Source organism: Clytia hemisphaerica, unplaced genomic scaffold (assembly GCF_902728285.1).
Source record: "Clytia hemisphaerica strain Z4C2 unplaced genomic scaffold, Clytia hemisphaerica genome assembly, whole genome shotgun sequence".
NCBI lineage: Eukaryota > Metazoa > Cnidaria > Hydrozoa > Leptothecata > Clytiidae > Clytia > Clytia hemisphaerica.
In genome coordinates, this window is record NW_027104192.1 from 1,354,867 (window position 1) to 1,377,945 (window position 23,079).

Consider the following 23,079-nt stretch of genomic DNA (forward strand, 5'->3'; position numbering starts at 1 on the left):
CATGTGACTCGAGTTTCTAATATTGCCCACACTCACTTGATATGAAATCGATTATAGTTCATATTAGGGATATCGGTACTGTGTGGCCATTTTGCTCCAAACGCGCGGGAAAATATCTGTTGTTGTTTTTAGCCGGACAAAATCAGTCAGTTAAGAAAAAGACGAGTGAAATACCAAATACGAATCACCAGCACTCACAAATTCTTTTTTAAACCAAAAATCAAATCCTGGAACTATGTCTGTAAGTATTTAACGAACTTGACTTTTTTTTTGCTATATTTCAATCAGCCAAGTAGCTCTGAATCAGCTTCTACACCACTTTTTTTTTATTTGCAGACGGTGTCAATCGAACTGTTCGATTATCGAAGTCTTTGACGTTAAGAAATTTCACCAGAAATATCGATTTTTAATACGTTTATTCCGTGACAAATGTTACTTTCCATATTTCTTTTCCTCCTTTTACATACCTAAAAATTCATTCGCTTCGCTATTTTACAGAAATTTTAACCAAAACAAACGGCCCGATGTTTATGTCTCAAGTTCCTTTTGTTCAGACGGTCCGCACGGCCCTTGAATTTCTTTTTTTTGTCAACTTTTTTTGCTTTTCTGTTGATAATGATAATGGAGATAATTAATTCCGGCAACTTTGAAAAAAGTTTAGAAATTATCTCCATTATTTTTAAAATGTAAACTGCCTGAGCAAGCCGTACTGACGCAAACCGATGGCTGACGAAACAACGATGAAAGTGAAGGAGAAAATTTAGATTTTCATCGATTTTCGATAATTTTTGAACTTTGACGTTAAGAGGTGGGGGTGGGGGGGTTTTCAAATTAGCGTCAATTTGACGTTAGTCGTGGGAAGAATCGATATGTGAGTGACCCCTAACAAAACATAGATTTTTGAAAAAAAATATTCAAGCTTACATATCTCAAGGAAGGAAACCTCTTTTAACATAAGTATTTTTTCCAAAGTGTAGAGAATTTATTCAGCTTTCTTTTGCAGAAAAAATCAGCACATCATGTCTTCATGTTCCTTCAAAATTTGAAAATGAGTACTCCCGGGTGAGTTTTTTTCAAACTTCTTGTTCGCAGCACGGCAAAATTTTTTATCCGGGGGTTCTAAAATCCAAAGCGCTAGCCACCCGAAATAGCTATCGACCTGGAATTTTTTGCATCGCTCCCCGCAATCGTTTCGACGTTTAGCTTTTGAGACGTACCACGTTCGTTGGTTGGAGCAACGTATATTTTTCAGGAAGTCAAATTATGTACTTAAAATGCGTTTTTTTCATTGAAAAAATCAATTTTTTTTATCGAACGTGAATTTTTTTGAAAGAACAATGTTTTTTCTTTCCAAATGTGAAAAAAGTAAGAATCAAGCTGTTTCCGGTGGCAAGCGCTAAGGGAAAGATTATGGTGTAATTACCCCCGTTTCAGCTACATCTACGGAAAATAAAACTCGCACCAAACTTCCCGCGCGGAATTTTTCATAAAACACTTTCGCTTTTGGTGCCGTAATGAAGGTACAAAATGGCTGGCGATGCGTGCACGAAAATGCTTGAAAAATTGAACTGCAAAATGTAATATCTTTGGAACTTTAAAGAATTGGAAGGTAAATGACCCCTCATTTTTCTTCTGATGGTTATGGCTTTCCATTAAACTTGGTTTGGTATTCTGCAAGTAAGTTTGAAGTTTCCTCTGACCACCCTATCATTGTTTGTATGGCTGGACTACATAATTATTCAACAGGGTTGCCTCTTTGAAAAAAGGTCTATTAAGATCGATGAAGTTTGGTTGGTTCGATTAAATCGATTTATACCTTGCTGCCCAATTTTTTATTTACATTCCGAGGGCGTATTGGCGGGGCCGTCCACGGGTCATTCTCGCGGGCCATTCTCGCGGGCCATACTATATATTCTATCCCATCGGATGGGGGACAAGCTGGAGCTTTTACATACAAGCTCTTTGGTCGTTAATTTGTAAAAACAAAGATTTTCATTTTTATTACTTCCTTTAAAAAAAGTGTTATCTCTATTATTTCAAATGACCAATAATGAGTGAAGCATACGGTGCCTGTGTTTTGATCGGGTTCGGTAATCGAACAGCTATCTTTCTATTTTGTTTGATAAAGTTCGATAGGGTTCGGTTGACACCGCCTGGGCTTGCCCAATTGATTGTTTGGTTTGTGTCCTAGAAGCTTTAAAAAAATGGGTCGGTCGGTCTGTCAGTCGGTAGCTAAAATGGAAACTTTTTGGACCTACCTCCGGGTACCCCGGTGGAGGTTCTATAAATTTAACCCATGTCCGTTCGTTCGTCCGTCCGTCTGTTACCAGCTTTTCTCAGGATTGGCTCATTAGTTTTTTCTGATTTTTTGCACAATGATGCAAAATGGCAATGCCCAGAACGTGACGGAGCCCGATTTTTGAGAAAAAATTTATTTGGGCAAATTTGGGCCAAAAACTACCTAAAAATAGGGTTTTTTGGACTTTGTGCAAAATCCTGTCATTACTTTTTTCTGATTTTTGTACAAAGATGGAGGGCAAGATTCTCTAAAGAATGGCTGAAGTGGTTTTTCCCGGAAAATTCTTATTCGCCTTAAAAAACGGATTTTCGTATTTTGGGGAAATTCCCTTTAACCAAATAAGAAAATATAGCTTTTATCAATGTTGACTCGTTATTTTTTTCTAATTTTTTGCACAATGATGCAAAATGGCAATGCCTAAAATGTGTCGGAGCCCGATTTTCGAAAAAAAATATATTTGCGCAAATTTGGGCCAAAAACTGCCTAAAAATAGGGTTTTTTGGACTTTGTGCAAAATCCTGTCGTTATTTTTTCTGATTTTTTGTACAAAGATGGAGGGCAAGATTCTCTAAAGAATGGCTAAAGTGGTTTTTCCTGGAAAATTCTTATTCGCCTTAAAAAACAGATTTTCGTATTTTGGGGAAATTCCCTTTAACCAAATAAGAAAATATAGCTTTTCTCAAAGTTGACTCATTATTTTTTTCTGATTTTTTGCACAATGATGCAAAATGACAATGCCTAAAATGTGTTGGAGCCCGATTTTCGAAAAAATATATATTTGGGCAAATTTGGGCCAAAAACTGCCTAAAAATAGGGTTTTTTGGACTTTGTGCAAAATCCTGTCATTACTTTTTTCTGATTTTTTGTACAAAGATGGAGGGCAAGATTCTCTAAAGAATGGCTAAAGTGGTTTTTCCCGGAAAATTCTTATTCGCCTTAAAAAACGGATTTTCGTATTTTGGGGAAATTCCCTTTAACCAAATAAGAAAATATAGCTTTTCTCAAAGTTGACTCATTATTTTTTTCTGATTTTTTGCACAATGATGCAAAATGGCAATGCCTAAAATGTGACGGAGCCCGATTTTCGAAAAAAAATATATTTGGGCAAATTTGGGCAAAAAACTGCCTAAAAATAGGGTTTTTTGGACTTTGTGCAAAATCCTGTCACTACTTTTTTCTGATTTTTTGTACAAAGATGGAGGGCAAGATTCTCTAAAGAATGGCTGAAGTGGTTTTTCCTGGAAAATTCTTATTCGCCTTAAAAGATGGATTTTTCGTATTTTGGGGGAAATTCCCTTTAACCAAATAAGAAAATATAGCTTTTCTCAATGTTGACTCATAATTTTTTTCTGATTTTTTGCACAATGATGCAAAATGGCAATGCCCAAAATGTGAAGGAGTCAGATTTTTAAGGAAAATTTTTTTGGGCAAATTTGGGCCAAAAACAGCTTAAAAGGTTTTTTGGGCCTGAATGGTTTAAGTGATTTTCGTATTTGGGGAAATTCCTTTTTACCATTTTACATTATTCAACACACAAGCTTTATTTTTCCATTCTGAATTTTTTTACAATTATTGTCACTTTTTTCTTATTTTCATCTGATGTTAATCATTAGGTAGGTCCATTCAGCATGTTGCTTGTTTAATTTTTCCCACCAAAAACATCAATTTTTTAAATTCTCCATTCTTCGACTCGAGCAATTGCAACAGACGGTACCAATTGAACATTCGATTGTGATCGAAGTAATTGATAATGATCAATAGTAATCGAAGGTGATCAGTGACCACCTATCGATTTTATCTGTGATCAAATACTCACTCAACTAACTCCAGATTACCGTCAACTGCTCTAACTTGGGACTGATAACGACCTTGTACACCGCCGTACATTATTGTACGGTGTTGTTCGGTGGGCGTACGGTGGGAACAAGTCAACCTATTTTGACCACCCACGTGCGTTATGTAAAATGGCGAAATGCAAAAATCGAATTGGCCAACATGGTTCCCTTGCTCATATCAGAGGGGCCCGAGAGGTAAGAGAATTAAAGTTTCTAAGTAAAATCTTAATTATCACCCAAAAAAGTGCATTTTTTTGTCCATATCTTTTAAATAGATAGTCCCAGCCTTATCCCTCCTTCAGTAAAGCTTCCTGTCCTTCAGAAAAACCAAAAATATTGGCCTTAATTGCTTGCTTTCAGTTCCTGTAGCCAATAGTGTGACCCCCTGTATTTCTATTTTATTCGGCGCGGGGTTTTCAATATAGATGTCACGTGACTCAAATCTTGCAGTCTTATTGGACTAGAGAAAGCGAAAGTGAAATCTCGCAATCTGATTGGATGAAAAAAGACGGTGGGAGCTGGAACCGAATGGAATTCTCTGGAATTCTCATTCTAAAACAAGATGGCGGCGAGAAAAGCACGTCTTTTGCTTTGGACGAAAGGTTGTAAATTCTGGTTGATTTTAAGGTTTTATCTTATCTTATCTCATTTACTTTAATTAGTAGAGGCTTCTTCAATGTTTGGGGAAGGTAAGTCTATAAAAGTTATTTGTTTTTCGGTGGAAAAAAGTGTTTAAAAAAGCATTTTTTGTGCTCAAGATTTATATTTTTCTTCGCAAATTTTTGTCTTCAATCTTAAATACCTTAAGTGGATAAATTTTCGCGTGGACTTTTTTTCGCGAATCGAAAATCGAAAATTTTCGCGTGGACTAAATTTCGCGAATCAGCCTCTTTTTCACCTAATTTCTTTCATTTTCCTAGGGGTTTTGGCAAAAATCATAATTTTAAATTTTTCGCGTGGACAAAATTTCGCGAAAATGGCCAAAATACGCGAAAATCGCGAAAATTAATCCACGCGAAAATTTATCCACTTAAGGTAGATGAACGAGTATTTCACTGATGGTTATGATTTTTTCACAGAACATAGTAAAACTATCCAGGAACTTGGACCTTTAATTACAGAATTTCAAAAAATTTGTTAGTTCTGGAGATGTATTGAAAAGTTTAGACATGGGTAGTTTGCGTTCGTGTTTCGCATTCCCAAACCAAACGCACATGCACCGTACAAGGTACGGCGGCTATTCCTCAAAGATTTATTCCCACCGTACTCGTCCGGTGTAGCCGCTTTTGACTCATATAACGCCATATAGCACTTCCGCCCTCTTTCAAGATTTGTCCCCGCCTGACCTACGAAGTAAAGGACATGAGGGAAGACGGAAAATCAACAAAATGAAAACAAACCACGCAAAAAAGATTGAACGTGATCAGATTTATACTAGATTGTTTTCTAAAACAGAGAAAACCCAAAAAAATTTTAAAGACTGCAGTTGACCAGGGACACGCGTTTTTACGAGCGATCCGAAAGCTAAAATCCCACCGTACATTAAATAACGCCCCCCAGACAACACCGTACAATGTACAGCGGTGTCCAGGGTCGTAACTGACATAACATGGGACGGCAATTCGGCCACCATTTTAGCAACTCCAGAAGTCACACAACTTTTGTTGACGTCAAACCAAATGTTTCATTTTTCCGTGAACTTTGAACCCTTCTAACTTTTTACTCCGGCCTAGGAGCCTTTAATTTTCTCTTCTGACGGTCAAGACATTTTTGTTTGTTTATCTAATCCGATGATCCAGTCCGATTTAACAAAAGCGGATCACTGATTCCGATAATACTGTGATTTGATTGGCCGAAAGTATTTAGAAAAAGATTGCTGCCGAAAGTGGACTAGCTGACTGTGTAGCAAATACTGGCAAATTGATCATTTTCATCATTATTCATGATGTTTTGGACATGATTTATGAGAAGTTTGATGCATACTGGCTCTCTAACAATGTGGAAAGACTTTGGAGAAATTTTTGCCATGAATCTTCAGCTGATCGAGTGTTTATAATACATATAACTATGGCTAACTTCTCTTCTAGATGCACAAAACCCAAAAACTCTGTTTTTTCAAGATTGATGGAAACTTTTTGAGAGCAAACTATTAATATATTTGAATTCAGTATACTACTTGTGTGTAAATTTGAGTAAGATTGAAGGTGCATTTCTCATGATTTTATGCTGTAAAAATGATCATATTTTGGACTTTGTCATTTTTCATGATGTGATGATGATATAATTGGTGGTCGTCCCTTTTGGATTTTCAAACTTGACAATGAAACTTTCAAACACACAGCCATTGAAATTCAAAAGAGAATACTAAATTACGATTACAGTGTAAATTTGAAAACGATCTGAGTAGTTGTGGTGTTATGTATGGCTGAAAATGATCCTGTTTTGGACTTTGTTATTGTCGTATTCATCATCGGCTGGCGACCGTTCCTTTTGATTTTTCAAGCCCGACACAGATTCTTTCCAAACATACCACTGTAGGAATTCAAAAAAGGATACTAAAACACAATTCCTGTGTAAATTTGAACAAGATCGGAGAAATTTTCACAGTATTGTGGCTGAAAATGATCATTTTTTGGACTTTGTCATAATTTCGAAGGCTTGGGCAACCGTTCCTTTTGAAGATTTTTTAAACCGGACACAGGTTTTTTCCAAACATACTACTATTACATACACACTATTGTACCATTTTATTTGATTTATCCTAGTCTCCTCCAAGTATTATCTCAACAGAATAATGCTTAGCTAAAAGCTGTGGCCTCTAATTTAGGCTATTTTTCTCCCGGTCCGGACAATCAAATCAACGGACGCATCATGGCTTGGCTATTAGCTAGTTTAGAAAAATATAAATTTATAAGAACTTGGAAATATTGACTTCTATTGACGTTTATCTCCTTTAGATCCAATTTTGTACTTTTTAGTCGGGGGGATGAGTGGGGAGGGGGGTTGGGTTGGCACTTTAGGCAAGAAATTGCATGTGTAATCACTTAGAAGAGTTAAACTTCCAGCTGGTTTATTTATTCATTAAGATTATTTCCCATACTCGCTCTACAATAAAATTATTACTTTGCTTTCTGATTATTAGTTTGTGGGTAACGTTCTAACACAACTCAATAAACTCATTCTTCACATCTTTTAATCTCTTAAGCTTGCAGCGGAGCTGGTTTATTTTCTATTGTATGCTAAAGCGTTCCGGTTTTTACTGAAAGAAAGCCTGGATCTTAGCTTTCCAACGGTATATAACACTGTGGACGAAGGGGACACGGGCTAGATGGCAAATTGGTAAAGTACCAAACATTTTTGCAATATTTCAAAATTTGTCTGCAACGGGAAAGAAAAAAGTTGCAACTATTGATGAACAAAATGTTTCTGGAAATTAGGAAAATATAGTTCCACCAGGCGATAAGCGGTTAGGCGGCAGGTGTTCTCTAATTCTCCAATCGGTGTCCGGTCATTTTGAATGAAAACAAAAAAGTTAAAAAGGGCACGCTACCGTGAGATCGGGTAACTTGCATCAGTGGAGGCAAACATGCATAGGCCTGGCTGGTCATTAAAATACAAAGTTAAATCAAAACAAAAATGGTAAAGAAGAGCTGCGAGCTGCGTAGTTCATTTGTTTTGAAATTTTGCTGCTTTGATTGGTCAGTCATTTGATGGCTATGCAAGTTTCCCTCCACTGATGCAAGTTACCCGACTTCACAGTATCAGTGAAAGTTATCGTGACATGTTATGACAGAAAGTATGATTGATAAACTTGGTGGAGTTATCAAAATAAATTTGTTGTCAAAGAGATTTAATAGTAAGTGAAAATACAGGCCAGATATCAGCAGTCCCATATTTCGACCAATCGTTCCAAGTTAGATATTAACCCTTAAAAGCAGTGTTTTTAAGCCAGAAACAGCTGTTTTGTCCAGTCTTTGTGCTTTTTGAAGCTCAATATCTCGAGTTAGGTACTGAAATCACCTACATTCGCAATATATCTCTAATCTTAATTTTTTGAGAGCTTTCCAAAAATATACAACAGGTCTCTATTTTCTCAAGCTAAAATTTTCATGAATTTTCAATTTAATTATTAAATATAATAATTTTTGCCTGAGATTTTTGGTCCGAAAATCACACCGAAGTGTCCGAAATTGGCACCCAAGTTATTTCGATTCCCCTACCCCTTAGCTTTCCAAAAATGTATAACAAGTGTTTTGACAAACTCAAAATTTTTGAAAACAGTACCACCATGGTAGTAAGTGTCATACTGTCTTGTAGTAGACTTAATGTTTGTATGTGTACTTTTAGGCTGGGCATGTGAACGCTTTGTTTAAGAAACACAGTAAGATACAAAAATGCGTGAAAATTAAAATCTATTATCAGCTTATTGTACCGCTTTTTTTTCAATCATTACGTAATGTTTGTGCCGCTAATTAGTGAGTCAAAATGGTAGAGTAGTAAAAGGTTTATTGGATAAGAGTTGTGGACATCTGACCAATTCATGATATTGTGCTGAGAATTTGAAAAAAACCCTAAGAAAAAAAATTGATCTTAGGCGAAAATAAAAAAATGTAGTGTTTCCGGAATGCAGATGAATGAAAAAGCTCTGAAAATTTTTTTTTAGCTATTTTTGATAACTTAAGATTGAAATAGAACTTTAAAGATAACTTTTATGTATAAACAGTATGAAGTAAGCCTTGAATACTAATGTATCAACTACTAGTGAACAAAACTTGATTTACAAGCCGGGATATCTAACCAAACGACATTTGATAGCTTGAACGATAAACTTGATTTTCTTTATTTTTATTTTTATTCATAGAATTATATTTCACAGGTCTATCGACCTCTACGAAATAAGATGAAACATATGATGAAACATATAGATGAACCCCATAGTCTGCGGCCGGGTCAGAAAAATCTCTTTTTTCACCCTGCCGGTTTCCAGAAACACTACATTTTTTTAATTTTGGCCTAATGAAAATGTTACCTTAATCAAAGTAGTTTTTGTGGGAAGAAATTTTGCCGGAATTTAATTTCGCGGTTGAGAGAACTTTTTGTTTATAATATGGCCTATTTTGCCCTAAAAAGACCAATGTTATAGGTGATTTTTTAAATCCTGAGAATATTCCTGTTTTGCAAATTTCATTTCGCAGATTTGTCAAAAAAACTCAAAACTCAAAATGCTCTCTTTTCTTGTACAAAAGAGAAAGAGCTCTCTTTTTTTGGTTTCTTGTACAAAAGAGAAATAGAGAAAACTAAACGGTTCCCGTCGTCGCAAACGCCGGTTTAGCTTGCGCATCAAAAGCCCTTAGGGTTTAATTCTAAGGGAAATTTGAATTAGTTTTCATCATCATCAACCACGGGAGTATATTGAGTAGTCAGAAGATTTCTCGTAAATACCTTTCTATGCTTCAAATTGAATGTGAGAATATGACTTGAAATCTTCACCATAAAATTAGCTAATTGATCCACACTTTTTTCTCAAAATAACCCTTTTTTGAAAGAGAATTTTTTCGAATTTTCTACATAACTTTTGAACAGGTGTAGCCAGGTGTAGCAAATTCAAGTTTTTCTATTTTCTGATGGTGTAAAGTTTAGATTTATAACATTTTTAGTAGTAGGTACGGTAGCTTTGTGAATGAAAATTGTATAACATGAGCTCTCTTATGAAGTAGCTTCACAAGCTGCTCTGAAACAGGGATGAATAAACTTTTTGTTCGTTTACAAGCGTAAACAAGAGTGCCTTTAGAGTGCCATTCCCTGGTCTTTCTCTACCTATATTCACCTTTTTTGCCATTAAAATTCATAAAACGTATGTAAAAAAACCCAAACTTTGAATTATAGGATGAGCCTGGAACTCCAGAAAGAAGAGGTGGAGAAAGTCCAAGAACTGGTGTTGTAACTTCCAGTCCTGGTCGTGATGACCTTGCACCGTTTGAAGATGAAACTGATGCTCTTCTTGGGAATGAAGCACCAGATGAAGAAGAGGGAGATGGAGAAGAACTTTTTGGTGATGACATGGAAAAGTATGAAAGAAGATTTGTTCCATTGTTATTGTGTTGCCTTTCTTTGATAACAACAGTCTTTCCTTAAATGGAGAAGTTCAAAAAGTGTGGGATGTTTGGTCATTATTGGCTCTCATGTAAAATGAAAATGTTATCATTTTATATCACAACTCTTGGAGGAGTCTGCTAAATTACGTGGGTTACGTGCGTGTCGTGGGTTCGTGGGTTTGTGCCCTCGTGGGTGTTCGTGGGTTAAAATGTCTCGTGGGTTCGTGGGTCAAAATATCTCGTGGGTTCGTGGGTTCGTGGGTCCAAAAAAAAATCACGTGGGTTGAAATTGCTCGTGGGTTCGTGGGTTCGTGGGTCCAAAGTTTCTCGTGGGTCCAAAGTTTCTCGTGGGTTCAAAAATTCCAATAATTTTCCAAAAATAAAAATAAAAAATAAAAATTTGTATGGGTCATCGGGTATTTTTTAGAGTAGTCGAAAACGCTATCTACGACCTATAGTAAAGCAAAAATTGTAAAAGTTTAAAATTGAAAAACTTCCTCATTGTTCTTCGTTCTTCAATAGTTTTTATGAGAAGAAAGAGCGAAATGGAAAATGTCAAGAAACATCTCCAGCTGATCTGATTTTAATATCAATATTTCTACCGCTGACCTTAAAAAAACGACTTCCATCAAAAGATTTATAATATATATAGCCCAATTAACGTCACTATGAGGAATCTTATTTTTATCTCCCTTTAAGGTTTACCATGTTCCTCCTACCACACAATTAATACAAGATATTTTTAAAAGAATGGTTTCGTTTTATTAAAAACATTTCCTGGGTATTTATAAAAAGTCATATATAACCATATATAACCAACATTAACAATTCTTCTTTATCAACTAGCTGAAATACGGGAAAATTTGGACCCACGAGCGATTTTGACCCACGAACCCACGAGCAATTTCAACCCACGTGATTTTTTTTTGACCCACGAACCCACGAGATATTTTGACCCACGAACCCACGAACCCACGAGACATTTTAACCCACGAACACCCACAAGGGCACGAACCCACGATACGCACGTAACCCACGTAATTTAGCAGACTCCTCTTGGAGTTGATAAATATCTCAATTAGATTTTTTGTAGCCTTGGTTTGAGTTTTGTTTTCAATTCTTTTTTAGTGATTACCGACCCATACCTCAACTTGACACTTATGATCAATCTATTCTTGATGATGAAGATCAAAGTGAGCTTAGCGTGGACGGCCGAGTGGAGGCAGAACGTGCCATGCGCAAAAGGGATAGAGAAGACGGTTTTGCTGGTGGTCGTATGAGAAGAGGCTTGCTTTATGGTAATAACTCTATGTTGATGATTGAGTTCTTAGCCCTTTATTTTTCTATAATCTTTTAGTATATCCAATTTTCACATTTTGATAACCATGTGGATTATCTTGTGAGGCCCGGAAGACCTGAGTTACAAAAACTCGAGTTACAAAAACCAGAGTTACAAAGACCCGAGTTACGACGAATGTGACGTCATAAGTCTCAAATTATGAGGTCATAAGGGGACTTCTTAACTCGAAAAAGTTACTTACTGTTCTTTTGTAACTCTAAATATTTTTTTAAAATTTTGTTTTAGAGTTACATAACGCTTTTTTTCTTTTAGTTTACGAATGGGGTTTTTGATCTATAAAACTAAAAGTAGAGAAGATGGAAGGGAATAAAAATGAAAGGGAACAGTAAACAATTTTCTGTAATTTTCTTGAAACTTATATACCTCTATTTTGATGGGAATTTCTGAAAGTTTTGTTGGGTGAAGCAGACTAAAATCTAAAAGATTCGATTACTCGAAATACATTTTGTATTCCACATTGTTAAATTCAAATAAATTCATTGTCATTTCGCTAAAAACTAAAAACTTCGGTAGAACTTGTAGTTTCTTTAGGTTTTTCACACATTTTTAAGAACAAACCATACGAGAACAGTAAGGTTTGCGAGGGCTAAAATAGTAACAATAAGTTAAGAACGTTTCTTGACATTTTAAGGCCTTATGGACTCAAAAACACCTAATTTCTTTGAAAATTGCAGAAAATACTCACCTGTAATGCTAATAGTGAAAAAGGAACATTTTAAGAAAATTTTAAGGCTCGACTAAAAAACTAAAGATCCGAAGGCTTCGAATTTTTAGATGTTCTTATAAAAAAACACAACACATATTTCGTTGAAAAGATTCTCGATTGCGCAATGTACAAAAATAATATAATCAATTGTAATCGTTAAAATAAATGTTTAGAATAATTGTTTAAAATATTTTTCTGATTGTTCAAAATCATGTTTATAATGCCTGCTCTTCTGGTCTATTATATCGTTTTGTAAATTAGATCTTTTGGCGCTGTTTCTGGCTGTTTCTATCATTTCCGCTTTAAAATAAGTTTCTATTCTAATCGGATCTATTGATTCTTTTCGAAAGAAATGGTGTATATTTATTAATAATATGAATTCTAGAATTTTTGGTCTACTTGGTTTCACCTGAAGATAACTCGAAAGTTCAAATAATGTACTGCAATTTCAAGTTACGTAACTCGAAAAATGAAATTAAAATTTATTTTCGAGTTACATAACTCTAAAACAAAATTTTAAAAAAATATTTAGAGTTACAAAACAACAGTAAAAAACTTTTTCGTGTTAAAAAGCCCACTTATGACGTCATAATTTGAGACTTGTGACGTCACATTCGTCGTAACTCGGGTTTTTGTAACTTGGGTTTTCCGGACCTCTTTTCTTGTTGCATTTTCTTTCATTTGTTACTTTTCAGACGAGAGTGAAGAAGATGAAGCAGCAGAACCAACTGCTTCAAGACGAAGAAGAATGGCTGCTGAAAGAGCTGCAGAAAGAGAATATGCAGATGATGATGATGAGATGATTGAGAGTATTGAAAACCTGGAAGATATGAAGGGACACTCTGTTCGTGAATGGGTCTCACTTGCAGCGCCACGTCTAGAAATCAAAAACAGATTCAAACAATTTTTAAAGACTTTCTGTGATGAAAGAGGAGAGAACGTTTATCGTACCAAAATCAAACAAATGTGTGAAAACAATAAACAAAGCTTGACAGTTGACTACAACACTCTTGCTAACGAACATCAAGTTTTGGCTTATTTCTTACCAGAAGCACCTGCTGAAATGTTGAAAATCTTTGATGAAGCAGCAAAAGAAGTTGTTTTGTCTATGTTCAAAAATTATGAACGTATTGCACCTGATATTCATGTTAGGGTCAGTGAGCTGCCTTTAATGGAAGACTTACGTTCACTAAGGTAAGTTGGCTATATGCCTAAATATCTCTTTCAAAATGCATAGGAAATGTCCCTTATTTTGTGAATGACTAATGTAAAATTATATGTTATTTTATCCATAAGATGTTATATGCAATTTATAGAAACACAATTTTAGAAAATGATCGGTGAAACTTTCTTTTATTTGTAGACAACTTCATTTGAATCAATTGATCCGCACAGGTGGTGTGGTGACTTGTAGCTCTGGCATTCTTCCACAATTGAACATGGTTAAATATGATTGTGTTAAATGCCGGTTTGTGCTGGGTCCATTCTTTCAAGGACAAAACCAAGAACTGAAACCAGGATCGTGCCCTCAATGTCAATCTAGAGGTCCATTTGAAATCAACATGGAACAGGTAAACATGTTTTTCTTTTCTTCGCAACATTTTTAACCTTTTTTAGGCTTTGGTTGAAAAAGTGCAAAGATCTAGAAAAAATACTTTCTTCTTTCATTGTTAACCAACCATGTTAATATTTGTTCTTTTACTCAGACTCTGTATCAAAATTACCAAAAGATCAAAATACAAGAAAGTCCATCAAAAGTTGCAGCCGGTCGTCTACCAAGGTCAAAAGATGTCGTACTGCTTGCTGATCTTGTTGATGCATGCAAACCGGGCGACGAAATCGTATGTTTATTTCCTTCCTTCACGTCGAAGGCTAAACGTGCTAATTTCTTTGAATGCAATGTGATTTTGTCATGTTTTTTATTTGGGATGGCATCATACCTCTGCTATGATGTGACAAAAGGAAGTAACCATCAATTTTTGAAGATTCATATTTTTTGCAAAAATCAAGATGTTAAACTCCTTTTTTCAAAATAAATAAACAACACAAAAATTTTGATTTTATTCAAACAAAGCTTTTCGAGTCTTAACTGCTCATCATCAGGTTAAAAATATATGTAGATACATTTTTCAACCTAGAAATTTCATTTTTAACCTGATGATGAGCAGTTAAGACTCGAAAAGCTTTGTTTGAATAAAATCAAAATTTTTGTGTTGTTTATTTATTTTGAATCATGATTTAGTGGCTTGGAGAAAAAAAATAAACTCCTTTTATAACTCCCTTCCTTTTAAATATTATACTATTCTAGGGTTTGGTCTTTCACAATCAGCAAAAGTTTTGATCTTAAAATGATACCATTAATCTTGAATAAGGTCAACTCGTTTATGCAATTATCTCAAAATAAGAAAAATGCATTTACTTCCTTTTGTCAGATCACGGCAGACCTGAAGTGGATTAATTCTCGCGCGGACTTTTTCTTCGCAAATCGAGAATCTAAAATTTTTTGCGTGGACAAAAATTTCGAATTTGCCTCTGTTCTCTAAACTCCTTCATTTTTTTCATTTTTGGCCAATTTTGGGATTTTAAACTTTTTGCGAAAATCAATCCACGCGATATTTAATCCACTTAAGGTACTCCTATGTATTTTTCACCTGAAAAACGAACACCAGTATATATCTTAAAAGAGAAAAGGAAATGTTTTTTATTTCCCATTGTAGGAGGTTACCGGTATCTATCGGAATAATTATGATGGTTCACTCAACACTGCAAACGGTTTCCCTGTTTTCGCAACTGTCATCGAAGCCAATCACGTGACTAAACAAGATGACAAAATGGCGGTCACTAATCTCACAGATGAAGATGTTCGGGAAATCATTAAGCTTTCAAAAGACGAAAAGATTGCTGACAGAGTTAGTAGAGTTGTGTGTTTCTCAAGTCATTATTTTCAACTGGTCAGTCAGGATCATATTTTCTACGTTTTTTTATAAGAATAAACAATATAAGAACATCAGGCTTTGATGACAAAAATATTGAGAACATCAAGTTATAAAAACTTTTTGAGGCTATATGGACTCTAAAACACCCTTTTCCTTTGAAAATTGCACAAAAACACTCACGAAATGGTGTAATTAAGAACATCAGTCTTGAAAGTAAAGCTACTTTATTCAAAATAGCGAGATTTTTCCTGATTTTGCTTGTGTTTAGAAAAAATTGATCGGCCTTTATAATTTCAAATCACAAGTTTCAATCGGGAGCGTTGCGTAGAATAGCAACGCATCCCGGTTGAAACGTTGCAAAAAACCGCAACAATGCGGAATATTGAGAACTGAGTGGAATCGATACCACTATCCGTTGATTTAAACTGAGTTATTTCAGTACTCACCTCGTTACACATCAAATATTTGATTACCCATGTCCACCTGCTATTCGTAGATCATGGCAAGTATCGCACCATCCATTTATGGTCATGATGATATCAAGCGTGGCATTGCTTTAGCATTGTTTGGTGGCGTACCTAAAAATCCAGGTGAGCAGAGAATTTTCAACTGGAGAAAAAAATTTTTATAATTAATTTAATCAGTGTTGGGCTGACGTTGTTTTTTTTAATTCTGTATCTTTGATCTAATAAAAACAAGAGAGATGCAACATGATATCGAGTTGTTGTTTTTTATCCTTACAGGAGGCAAACACAAACTTCGTGGAGATATTAACATCTTATTATGTGGAGACCCTGGAACTGCCAAATCACAATTTTTGAAATACCTTGAAAAGACTGCTATCAGACCTGTGTTCACGACCGGTCAAGGTGCAAGTGCTGTGGGTTTAACTGCTTACGTACAAAGACATCCTGTAACTAAAGAATGGACACTAGAGGCTGGTGCGTTGGTACTTGCTGATCGTGGTGTATGTCTTATTGATGAGTTCGATAAGGTTTGTAATTTTTCATTTACAGTTCTTAAGTTCAATATAGTACGTCCCCATTAATGCTGAAAGTATGCTAAATCCTTTTATCTTCTTTACAATTAAATCTACATCTATATTTGATTACACAAGAAAAAAGCTATAATTCATAAAATGTCTTTTTTAGTTACGTATCCCAAAAAAATATAGTCCATAAAAAAGAGTCTATATATCTGAGATCACTGTGTATTTATTGTTCATTTCAAAATTCCTAAAACTAGAACGAAATCTCCAGTGTCTTGTTTATAAAAATCTTTGGTAATTTGTTCTGCGTGCCAATCCTCACTGTCTTCTCTCGGTCGTTCTTTTCTCTGCTCCAAGCGACAAAACAACTTTCCAATTTTCTTAGGATGAAGAAGGATAAATCTTGCGTCTTTGCAAGGTTTGATGAACTGAACGGTAATTCGTTCGTCGTGCCGGCCAACACATCCTTCTTTCATCATGAGGAGCCCCAAGCGTGTTATTAAGCCTTTTACTTCATGTTTGATAAACACGTAATCTCCGTCAGCGTAAATTCCAGAGGGACGATCTTTAAAAACTGCAGTAAAACATCGGTGCCATTCTTCATAAGATTTACGCGAGATCCCCTGGCCTGTCTGTTTGCTGTCATGAAGCTTGAAGGCTTGATAGCATGATAGCTTGATAGCTCCACCGATCAACGTTTGTCGGTCATCATGGCTTACTGTCGCTTCTGCAGCTCCTTTTTCCTCGACTTTGTCTTCTGTTTTGATATCAATTGTTTTTTCGAACACCTCGATTTGTGTTTGTAACTTGCTTGTTTCTTGGGTGAGTTCGGTTATCTTGGTTTGATTGTCATTGACCTTTTCTTCTAATACTTTCAATCTCTTGTCAACATCACGACTCGAATGTTCAGCTGAACTACTCTCAAGTTTCCTTTTTTTCGAAAACCTTTCTTGGTCTTTTATCAACTGTTTTATGTCGAAATCGTATTTCAGGATGCGATTGTCTTTATTCGATATTATTGTCTCTAACTCTGCAACTCTCTTTTCTAGTTCTCCGATTTTGTTCTCCTTTTTCAATATTTCAATGGTATGCTTGTCTTCCATTTTTTCGAAACGGACTTTCATCGCACGTAACTCTTCTTTCTCGCGCGAAACATCGCATTTTTCGTTTTTATCGAACTCCATATTTTGCTTATGCTCTTTTTTGCTCTCCCTACAACCTCCGACGTTGGTATAGAATGAGGGAAAATGGAACATGAGAGCCAGAAAAAAGTTGATTCTGTTTTCTTTCATTCTTAAGAGTGCTCCATAATACGTCTGCAGAGCCAAATATCAAAATGACATTGTTTACATTTACAATTTTCCTTTAAAAGTGTCTGTTTCTGTAGCAACTGACTTTTTCATCAATAATCGATTCTGCAGAGCATATACTTTTAACCCTTCGCTATTCTTCCTATTATAAGCTTAGGACGGAGCAATTTTATTGGCTCACTGAAAATTAGTTATTACGGTTAGCTTCCTGTATTTTAATTTTAGAGACCTGTCAGTATTTTATCTAAAATTCTCACTCTACATAGTTTGTTGTCAAATTTAGCAGAAATTTTAACAGTGGGCTTATATTGTCAAAATAAAGTCTTAAGTAAATAGCATTTCTCAAACCTGAGAAATATATAATTTCGGTTAAATTTGGGTCGGTCCTTAACATACACGTATTGATAACATCATTAGGCGTCAATGAAGTCATCAATAATAAATTTTGTCAGAAGGTTTATTCAATCCTTAATTTTGGCCACAACATCGAAATGTTAATGGGTCTCTTTGTCAATTGTGTATTGTTTTGACCATTTTTAGATGAACGATGCTGATCGTACAAGTATTCACGAAGCAATGGAACAACAATCAATCTCTATTTCCAAAGCTGGTATCGTGACCTCGTTACAGGTATTTCGCTCATCAATGCCTTTTGGATTTTTGCTATTCATTTGAGCCTACCGGTTTTCAAGATCTGCATTTAAAAATTTCTCCTTATTTCGCCTGTCTCATTCTTCAATATTTGATTGATCTCGTTTATGTCAGGCAAGGTGCAGTATTATAGCTGCTGCTAACCCGATCGGAGGAAGATATGACGCCTCGCTTACTTTTGCTGAAAATGTAAGTATTATTTTTCACAGTTTAAATTTACTGCCAAATATTACTTGGTAAATTCAGAGTCCTAGGCTTGTTTACTCATTATGTAAAAAGTTCCAAACGTTATATCACACAACTTTTCTTGTAAGAAGCAATATTTTGGGAGATCAAGGGATTAATGTTAAAAATGGCTCTATTGTTTGAGAACAATAGAATACTAAGTATAATGCGAGCCTGATATAGGGGCAGACACTTGCTTGTAAAAAGAAACATGTATTTATAGCTAACTTGGTTAAGGGAACCATTAATTTTATCGAAAATTGTGTGTTTTAGCTCATGTGGCATTGTAATAACTCAAACAAGTTGCTTGGCCCTTTCAGTAAACAAACTGTATATGCGAGCTGATATTTTTGTAACATTTGTAGCTGATTTTTACATGACTTTTCTAACTTGTTTAGGTCGACCTCACAGAGCCCATTCTTTCTCGTTTCGACATTTTGTGTGTGGTGCGAGACGTTGTCGATCCCGTGCAAGACGAAATGTTGGCGCGTTTTGTGGTTGGAAGTCACGTCAGACATCATCCTAACGGATTGGAAGATGAAGAAGAGGAAGATAAAGAAGAAGAAAACACGGTAATGAAATCCTTTTTTTTGTGTGTATTGTGAGGTTTTTCGGTGCAATTTCACATTGGTAACTCGCACATCCCTTATTGAACTCTGCTTTGCTTCAAAAAGCGATGACTCATCGTAATCATTGACTTAATTAACAAGCCTCTAAATATTGGCCTCCGTCAGATGATAAATTTCTTCAACCTTTTCATATTTCTCTCATACAGGCTGGCGAGAGCAAAGTTGAACAGCTATCACAAGAGATGCTAAAGAAATATATTATTTACGCAAAAGACAAAGTCACACCCAATCTCCTGAACATGGATCAAGATAAAGTGTCCAAAATGTTCGCTTCACTGAGACGAGAATCAATGGTAAGTCACATTTCTTCATGATATTTACAGAAAACTTTATTGCACCAATTTCTATCAGTGTACTTTTTCCAGAGTTTCAAAGTGGTTGAGGCAGAGAAAGAAGAAAAAATGCATTAAAGCAGATTAAAGGGCTGAAATAAGATTGGGTATTCTGTATTTTTCCCTTTTTTTACCTCCTCGCTTTTAGTGTTTCATAAAAAAGAGTAACCTAGTTCCTGTCTATTCTAAATTTGTTTTGAATTCTCATTTTCCTTTGTAGATTACCGGCAGTATCCCAATTACAGTGCGTCACATCGAGTCAATGATCCGTATGTCGGAAGCGCACGCGCGTATGCATTTACGTGAGTACGTTCACGAAGACGACGTCAATATGGCCATTCGTGTAATGTTGGAAAGTTTCATTGACACGCAGAAATTCTCCGTCATGAGGAACATGAAAAAGGTAGATGTGTTTTTATTTCCTGCAAATTATGAGGAATCATTTAAAAAAAAACCATGCTATCTTTATTTCGAAGCATGCTTGCCATCGCATTAAATCAGTATTGATATTTAGATTTTAGTAAAGCTCACAGTCACACTAAGTTATAATTGGCCTACCTTGAGGTGGTCCTATAAATTAACCGTTGTTTGTTCGTTTGTTCGTTACCAGCTTTTCTCGAGATCGGCTCAATTTTCAAAAAAAAAAAATTTGGGTAAATTTTTTTGGATTTGGCGAAAAATTGGATCATAAAATGTTTCTCTTTTTTTTGCATGGAAGTAAAAGTTCGCTGAAGCCGAAAGAATTTATTGGCTCAAAAAGCGGATCTGTAACTCTTTTTCAAAAGTCTTTTTCAAAAGTGTTGATAGTTCCTCCAAATAGAGATGCTTTCATTATAATTTCCAAATCATTTTCTCCAAAATGTTTAATTTTATTATCAGGTATATGTCGTTTCGTTAAATAAGTGGCCATATCCCTTGTTTCGCGAGAAATCAAGCAGTCTTTATTTTACGTGTTGTTTTGCATCTCTCTAGACCTTCGCCAGCTACTTATCGTTCAAACGAGATAATAACGAGTTATTATTGTTCGTGCTCAAACAATTGGTGCGTGATCAAGTGAGTTATTACAAGAACCGATACCGTAGTGAACCAGACATCATCGAAATCGAGGAAGAGGACTTCATGGAAAGGGTAAGATTAGTTCTTTCACAAATTCATCACCTTTCTTGTTCTCAAGAAAGATTCGTGTATAGTAGTACCTTATGATCCGTAGCATCTTTTGTGGAACTCAATCGCACGTGATTGGTTCGAAAGTAAATAGGATTTTGAAACTTTTTTGAGAGGAGACCGCGAATTAGGCCTGGGAAAAGTTTTTATGGGCAAAAAATGACGTTGTAGGCAGAACTCCTAATCCCCGAAATGATTAAAATTGATGATTTTTAAAAATCGAATTAGACAAAAATGATTGTTATCATCGGATATTCTCACAACTTAATCTTGATATTTTCATTTCTTAATGTTTTTCCAGGCGCGACAAATCAACATCCATAGCCTGGCGACGTTCTACGAAAGTCCTTTGTTCACATCCAATCGTTTCACTCACGATAAAAAACGAAAATGTGTCATCCAAAACCTGTAAATGTTTCAATCTGCTACGTAAATAACACCTATATAAAACTGGACCAGGGGACGTTCATGTGGCGACACTATGCCGATGCCCCCTACTACTGATGGTCCCGAGGACTGGAAGATTATCCGTGAACATTTATACTAAAAAAATGATGTGCGAAAAGTCTCCTATGTGAAGACTAAAATGAAACACGATTGTATCAAGAAGTTTTAACTTTACCTTCCGGAATAATTGGATATACATAATTGTACCACTCTCTTCCTGAAAAAAAAAGTCTTCCAGATATTCAGGATATCAGACGGGCAGGTTTAGCTTTGCAACATTTTTTCTGACTTTGCAATATACTCTCCTCAAGATAGAGGTTTCAGATTAATTTTTTTTAACTTTTTTAGAAACATAGAGAATTATTATTAAGCTTTTTCATGTTTCATTTTATTATAAAGTACTATAGGTTTGTAAAATAATACACAAAAATATTTGACATATTTATAAAAAAGATTTCTACAAGGTATCATTATTATCTTCTTCTCGCTTACTTTGAGCCGAGGCTCGATAACACATGAAGTTTGCTGTATATAATATACTCGCAGGTGCGTAGGTACTTTGTTGCATTGGGCTTGACTTTTGGCCCCCGGGCAACGGGTTTTACCCCCCGGACAAGGCAAATTTTGATGATTTTTGGCTACCCCCGGACAAAATATCCTCCACCCCCCCCCCCCATTGGAAAAAGCAAAGTTAAACTTTAATTTGGATGGTTTATTCCATTTCTTTTGAAGATAAATGTGGACGATAGGTGATAGAATATGATAGGCCAGAAAATATATATAATTGAAAGATATAAAATAGCTTGCACCTAAAAATAGTAAAACTTTATGAAGAGCTTCCAAAAGAAAAACCTACATCTGAAAGCGATATTGCTTAAACTTTCAGGTGCTTCTTCATTGTGGCAGAAAAATCTTTATTTGAAATAGTTTTCCTAACGTCAAATGGTAGATCGTTAAAAGAGGCCCCCCAGCGGACCCAAAATTCACGCCATCACGCCAATTTTTTTTCGATTTCACGCCATCACGCCTGAAAAATTTGATTTTCACGATCACGCCAATTTTTTTCGATTTCACGCCATTTCTCCTAGAAAATTTTGTTTCACGCTCATATTCTCAGGATAAATTCAGTTTTAGACCACGTTTAGACCCATTGGTATGGATAAAATGGCGTTATATAAACTTGATTTTTCTGTCAATCAGTTTTTCAGCATTCTCAAGCGCATAAGTCAAGATTATATCATTTTTTCTATCGGAAACACCCGAAAAATCTGGAAGGAATTTGACCTCTGTTTTTCTATTTTTAGTAATACACAGGGGTCAAATTCTAGTTTTTTTGGGTGTTTCGGATAGGAAAAATGACGTAATCTTGACTTATGCATATCAAAAATTGTTTGACAACTGGTGGGTCACATCAAAGGGCCCAGGTTTTAGGGCCTGAGGTATATTCGAGTAAATTGACAAAGCCCACTATGATTGGGCAACGGAGAAAATTTTTGAATTTTGAAGGGCTCAAAGTGCTATTTTAGGACCCATTTCAATTCAATTTGAAAAAGAATTCATGTAAAAATAATGGAAATCTTTTAAACGTACAAGTAGCTTTTTTGGTACAATCATGAGGGGCCATGCCCTCTGGTACCCCCCATTGACAGGACCCATAGGAATTAATTGTGAATTATTGTGAATAGTTTTCAAAAGGGGAACGAGGAGGCGCAACCATGGTTTGCGCACGCCAGGAGAAATTTTCAATTTAGTATGGCTAAAATTCCGCCTCATTTACTCTCTTTTTTTCAAAATATGGTTTAAAAACATCACAGGATTCCTTTGATCAATGCCAATCTGCTCAAAATTGCACCTCATATTCAAAATAAACCTGTTGCTTCTTTCTGTTTAAGGCTTTGCTACAAATATATATTTTCCTGAAATAAAGGACCTGATGTCTTTGATGCATCTAAGAAAGAGAGGAAAATGTTAGTTACGGAGGAAGCGCAACCATGGTTTGCGCCGACGGGAGAAATTTTCAATTTTCGACCCTACTCATAGCATTCGACTTTATTTTGAAGACTAGCTAACAGAGCTAGCAATTGCTAAAAACAATTGGAAGT

At 35.5% G+C, this 23,079-nt stretch overlaps 1 protein-coding gene across 1 annotated transcript; it reads left to right on the forward strand.

Moving 5' to 3' along the window:
* Nucleotides 1-104: 104 nt before the first annotated feature.
* Nucleotides 105-21,444, forward strand: LOC136815170 (DNA replication licensing factor mcm2-like). Its single transcript, XM_067071621.1, has 16 exons — nt 105-241; nt 10,021-10,202; nt 11,358-11,527; nt 12,991-13,489; nt 13,659-13,866; nt 14,002-14,136; nt 15,013-15,204; nt 15,728-15,821; nt 15,975-16,225; nt 18,070-18,159; nt 18,295-18,369; nt 18,804-18,977; nt 19,181-19,327; nt 19,587-19,769; nt 20,339-20,494; nt 20,832-21,444. Exons 1-16 carry the CDS (start codon nt 236-238, stop codon nt 20,940-20,942), a joined length of 2,673 nt encoding a protein of 890 aa, XP_066927722.1. The 5' UTR covers nt 105-235; the 3' UTR covers nt 20,943-21,444.
* The last annotated feature ends 1,635 nt before the right edge of the window (nt 21,445-23,079 follow it).

Coding starts and splice junctions, on each gene's coding strand:
- LOC136815170 (XM_067071621.1), top strand. Junction 13,490..13,658: donor GAAGACTTACGTTCACTAAG/GTAAGTTGGCTA, acceptor TTTTATTTGTAG/ACAACTTCATTTGAATCAAT. Junction 16,226..18,069: donor TTATTGATGAGTTCGATAAG/GTTTGTAATTTT, acceptor GACCATTTTTAG/ATGAACGATGCTGATCGTAC.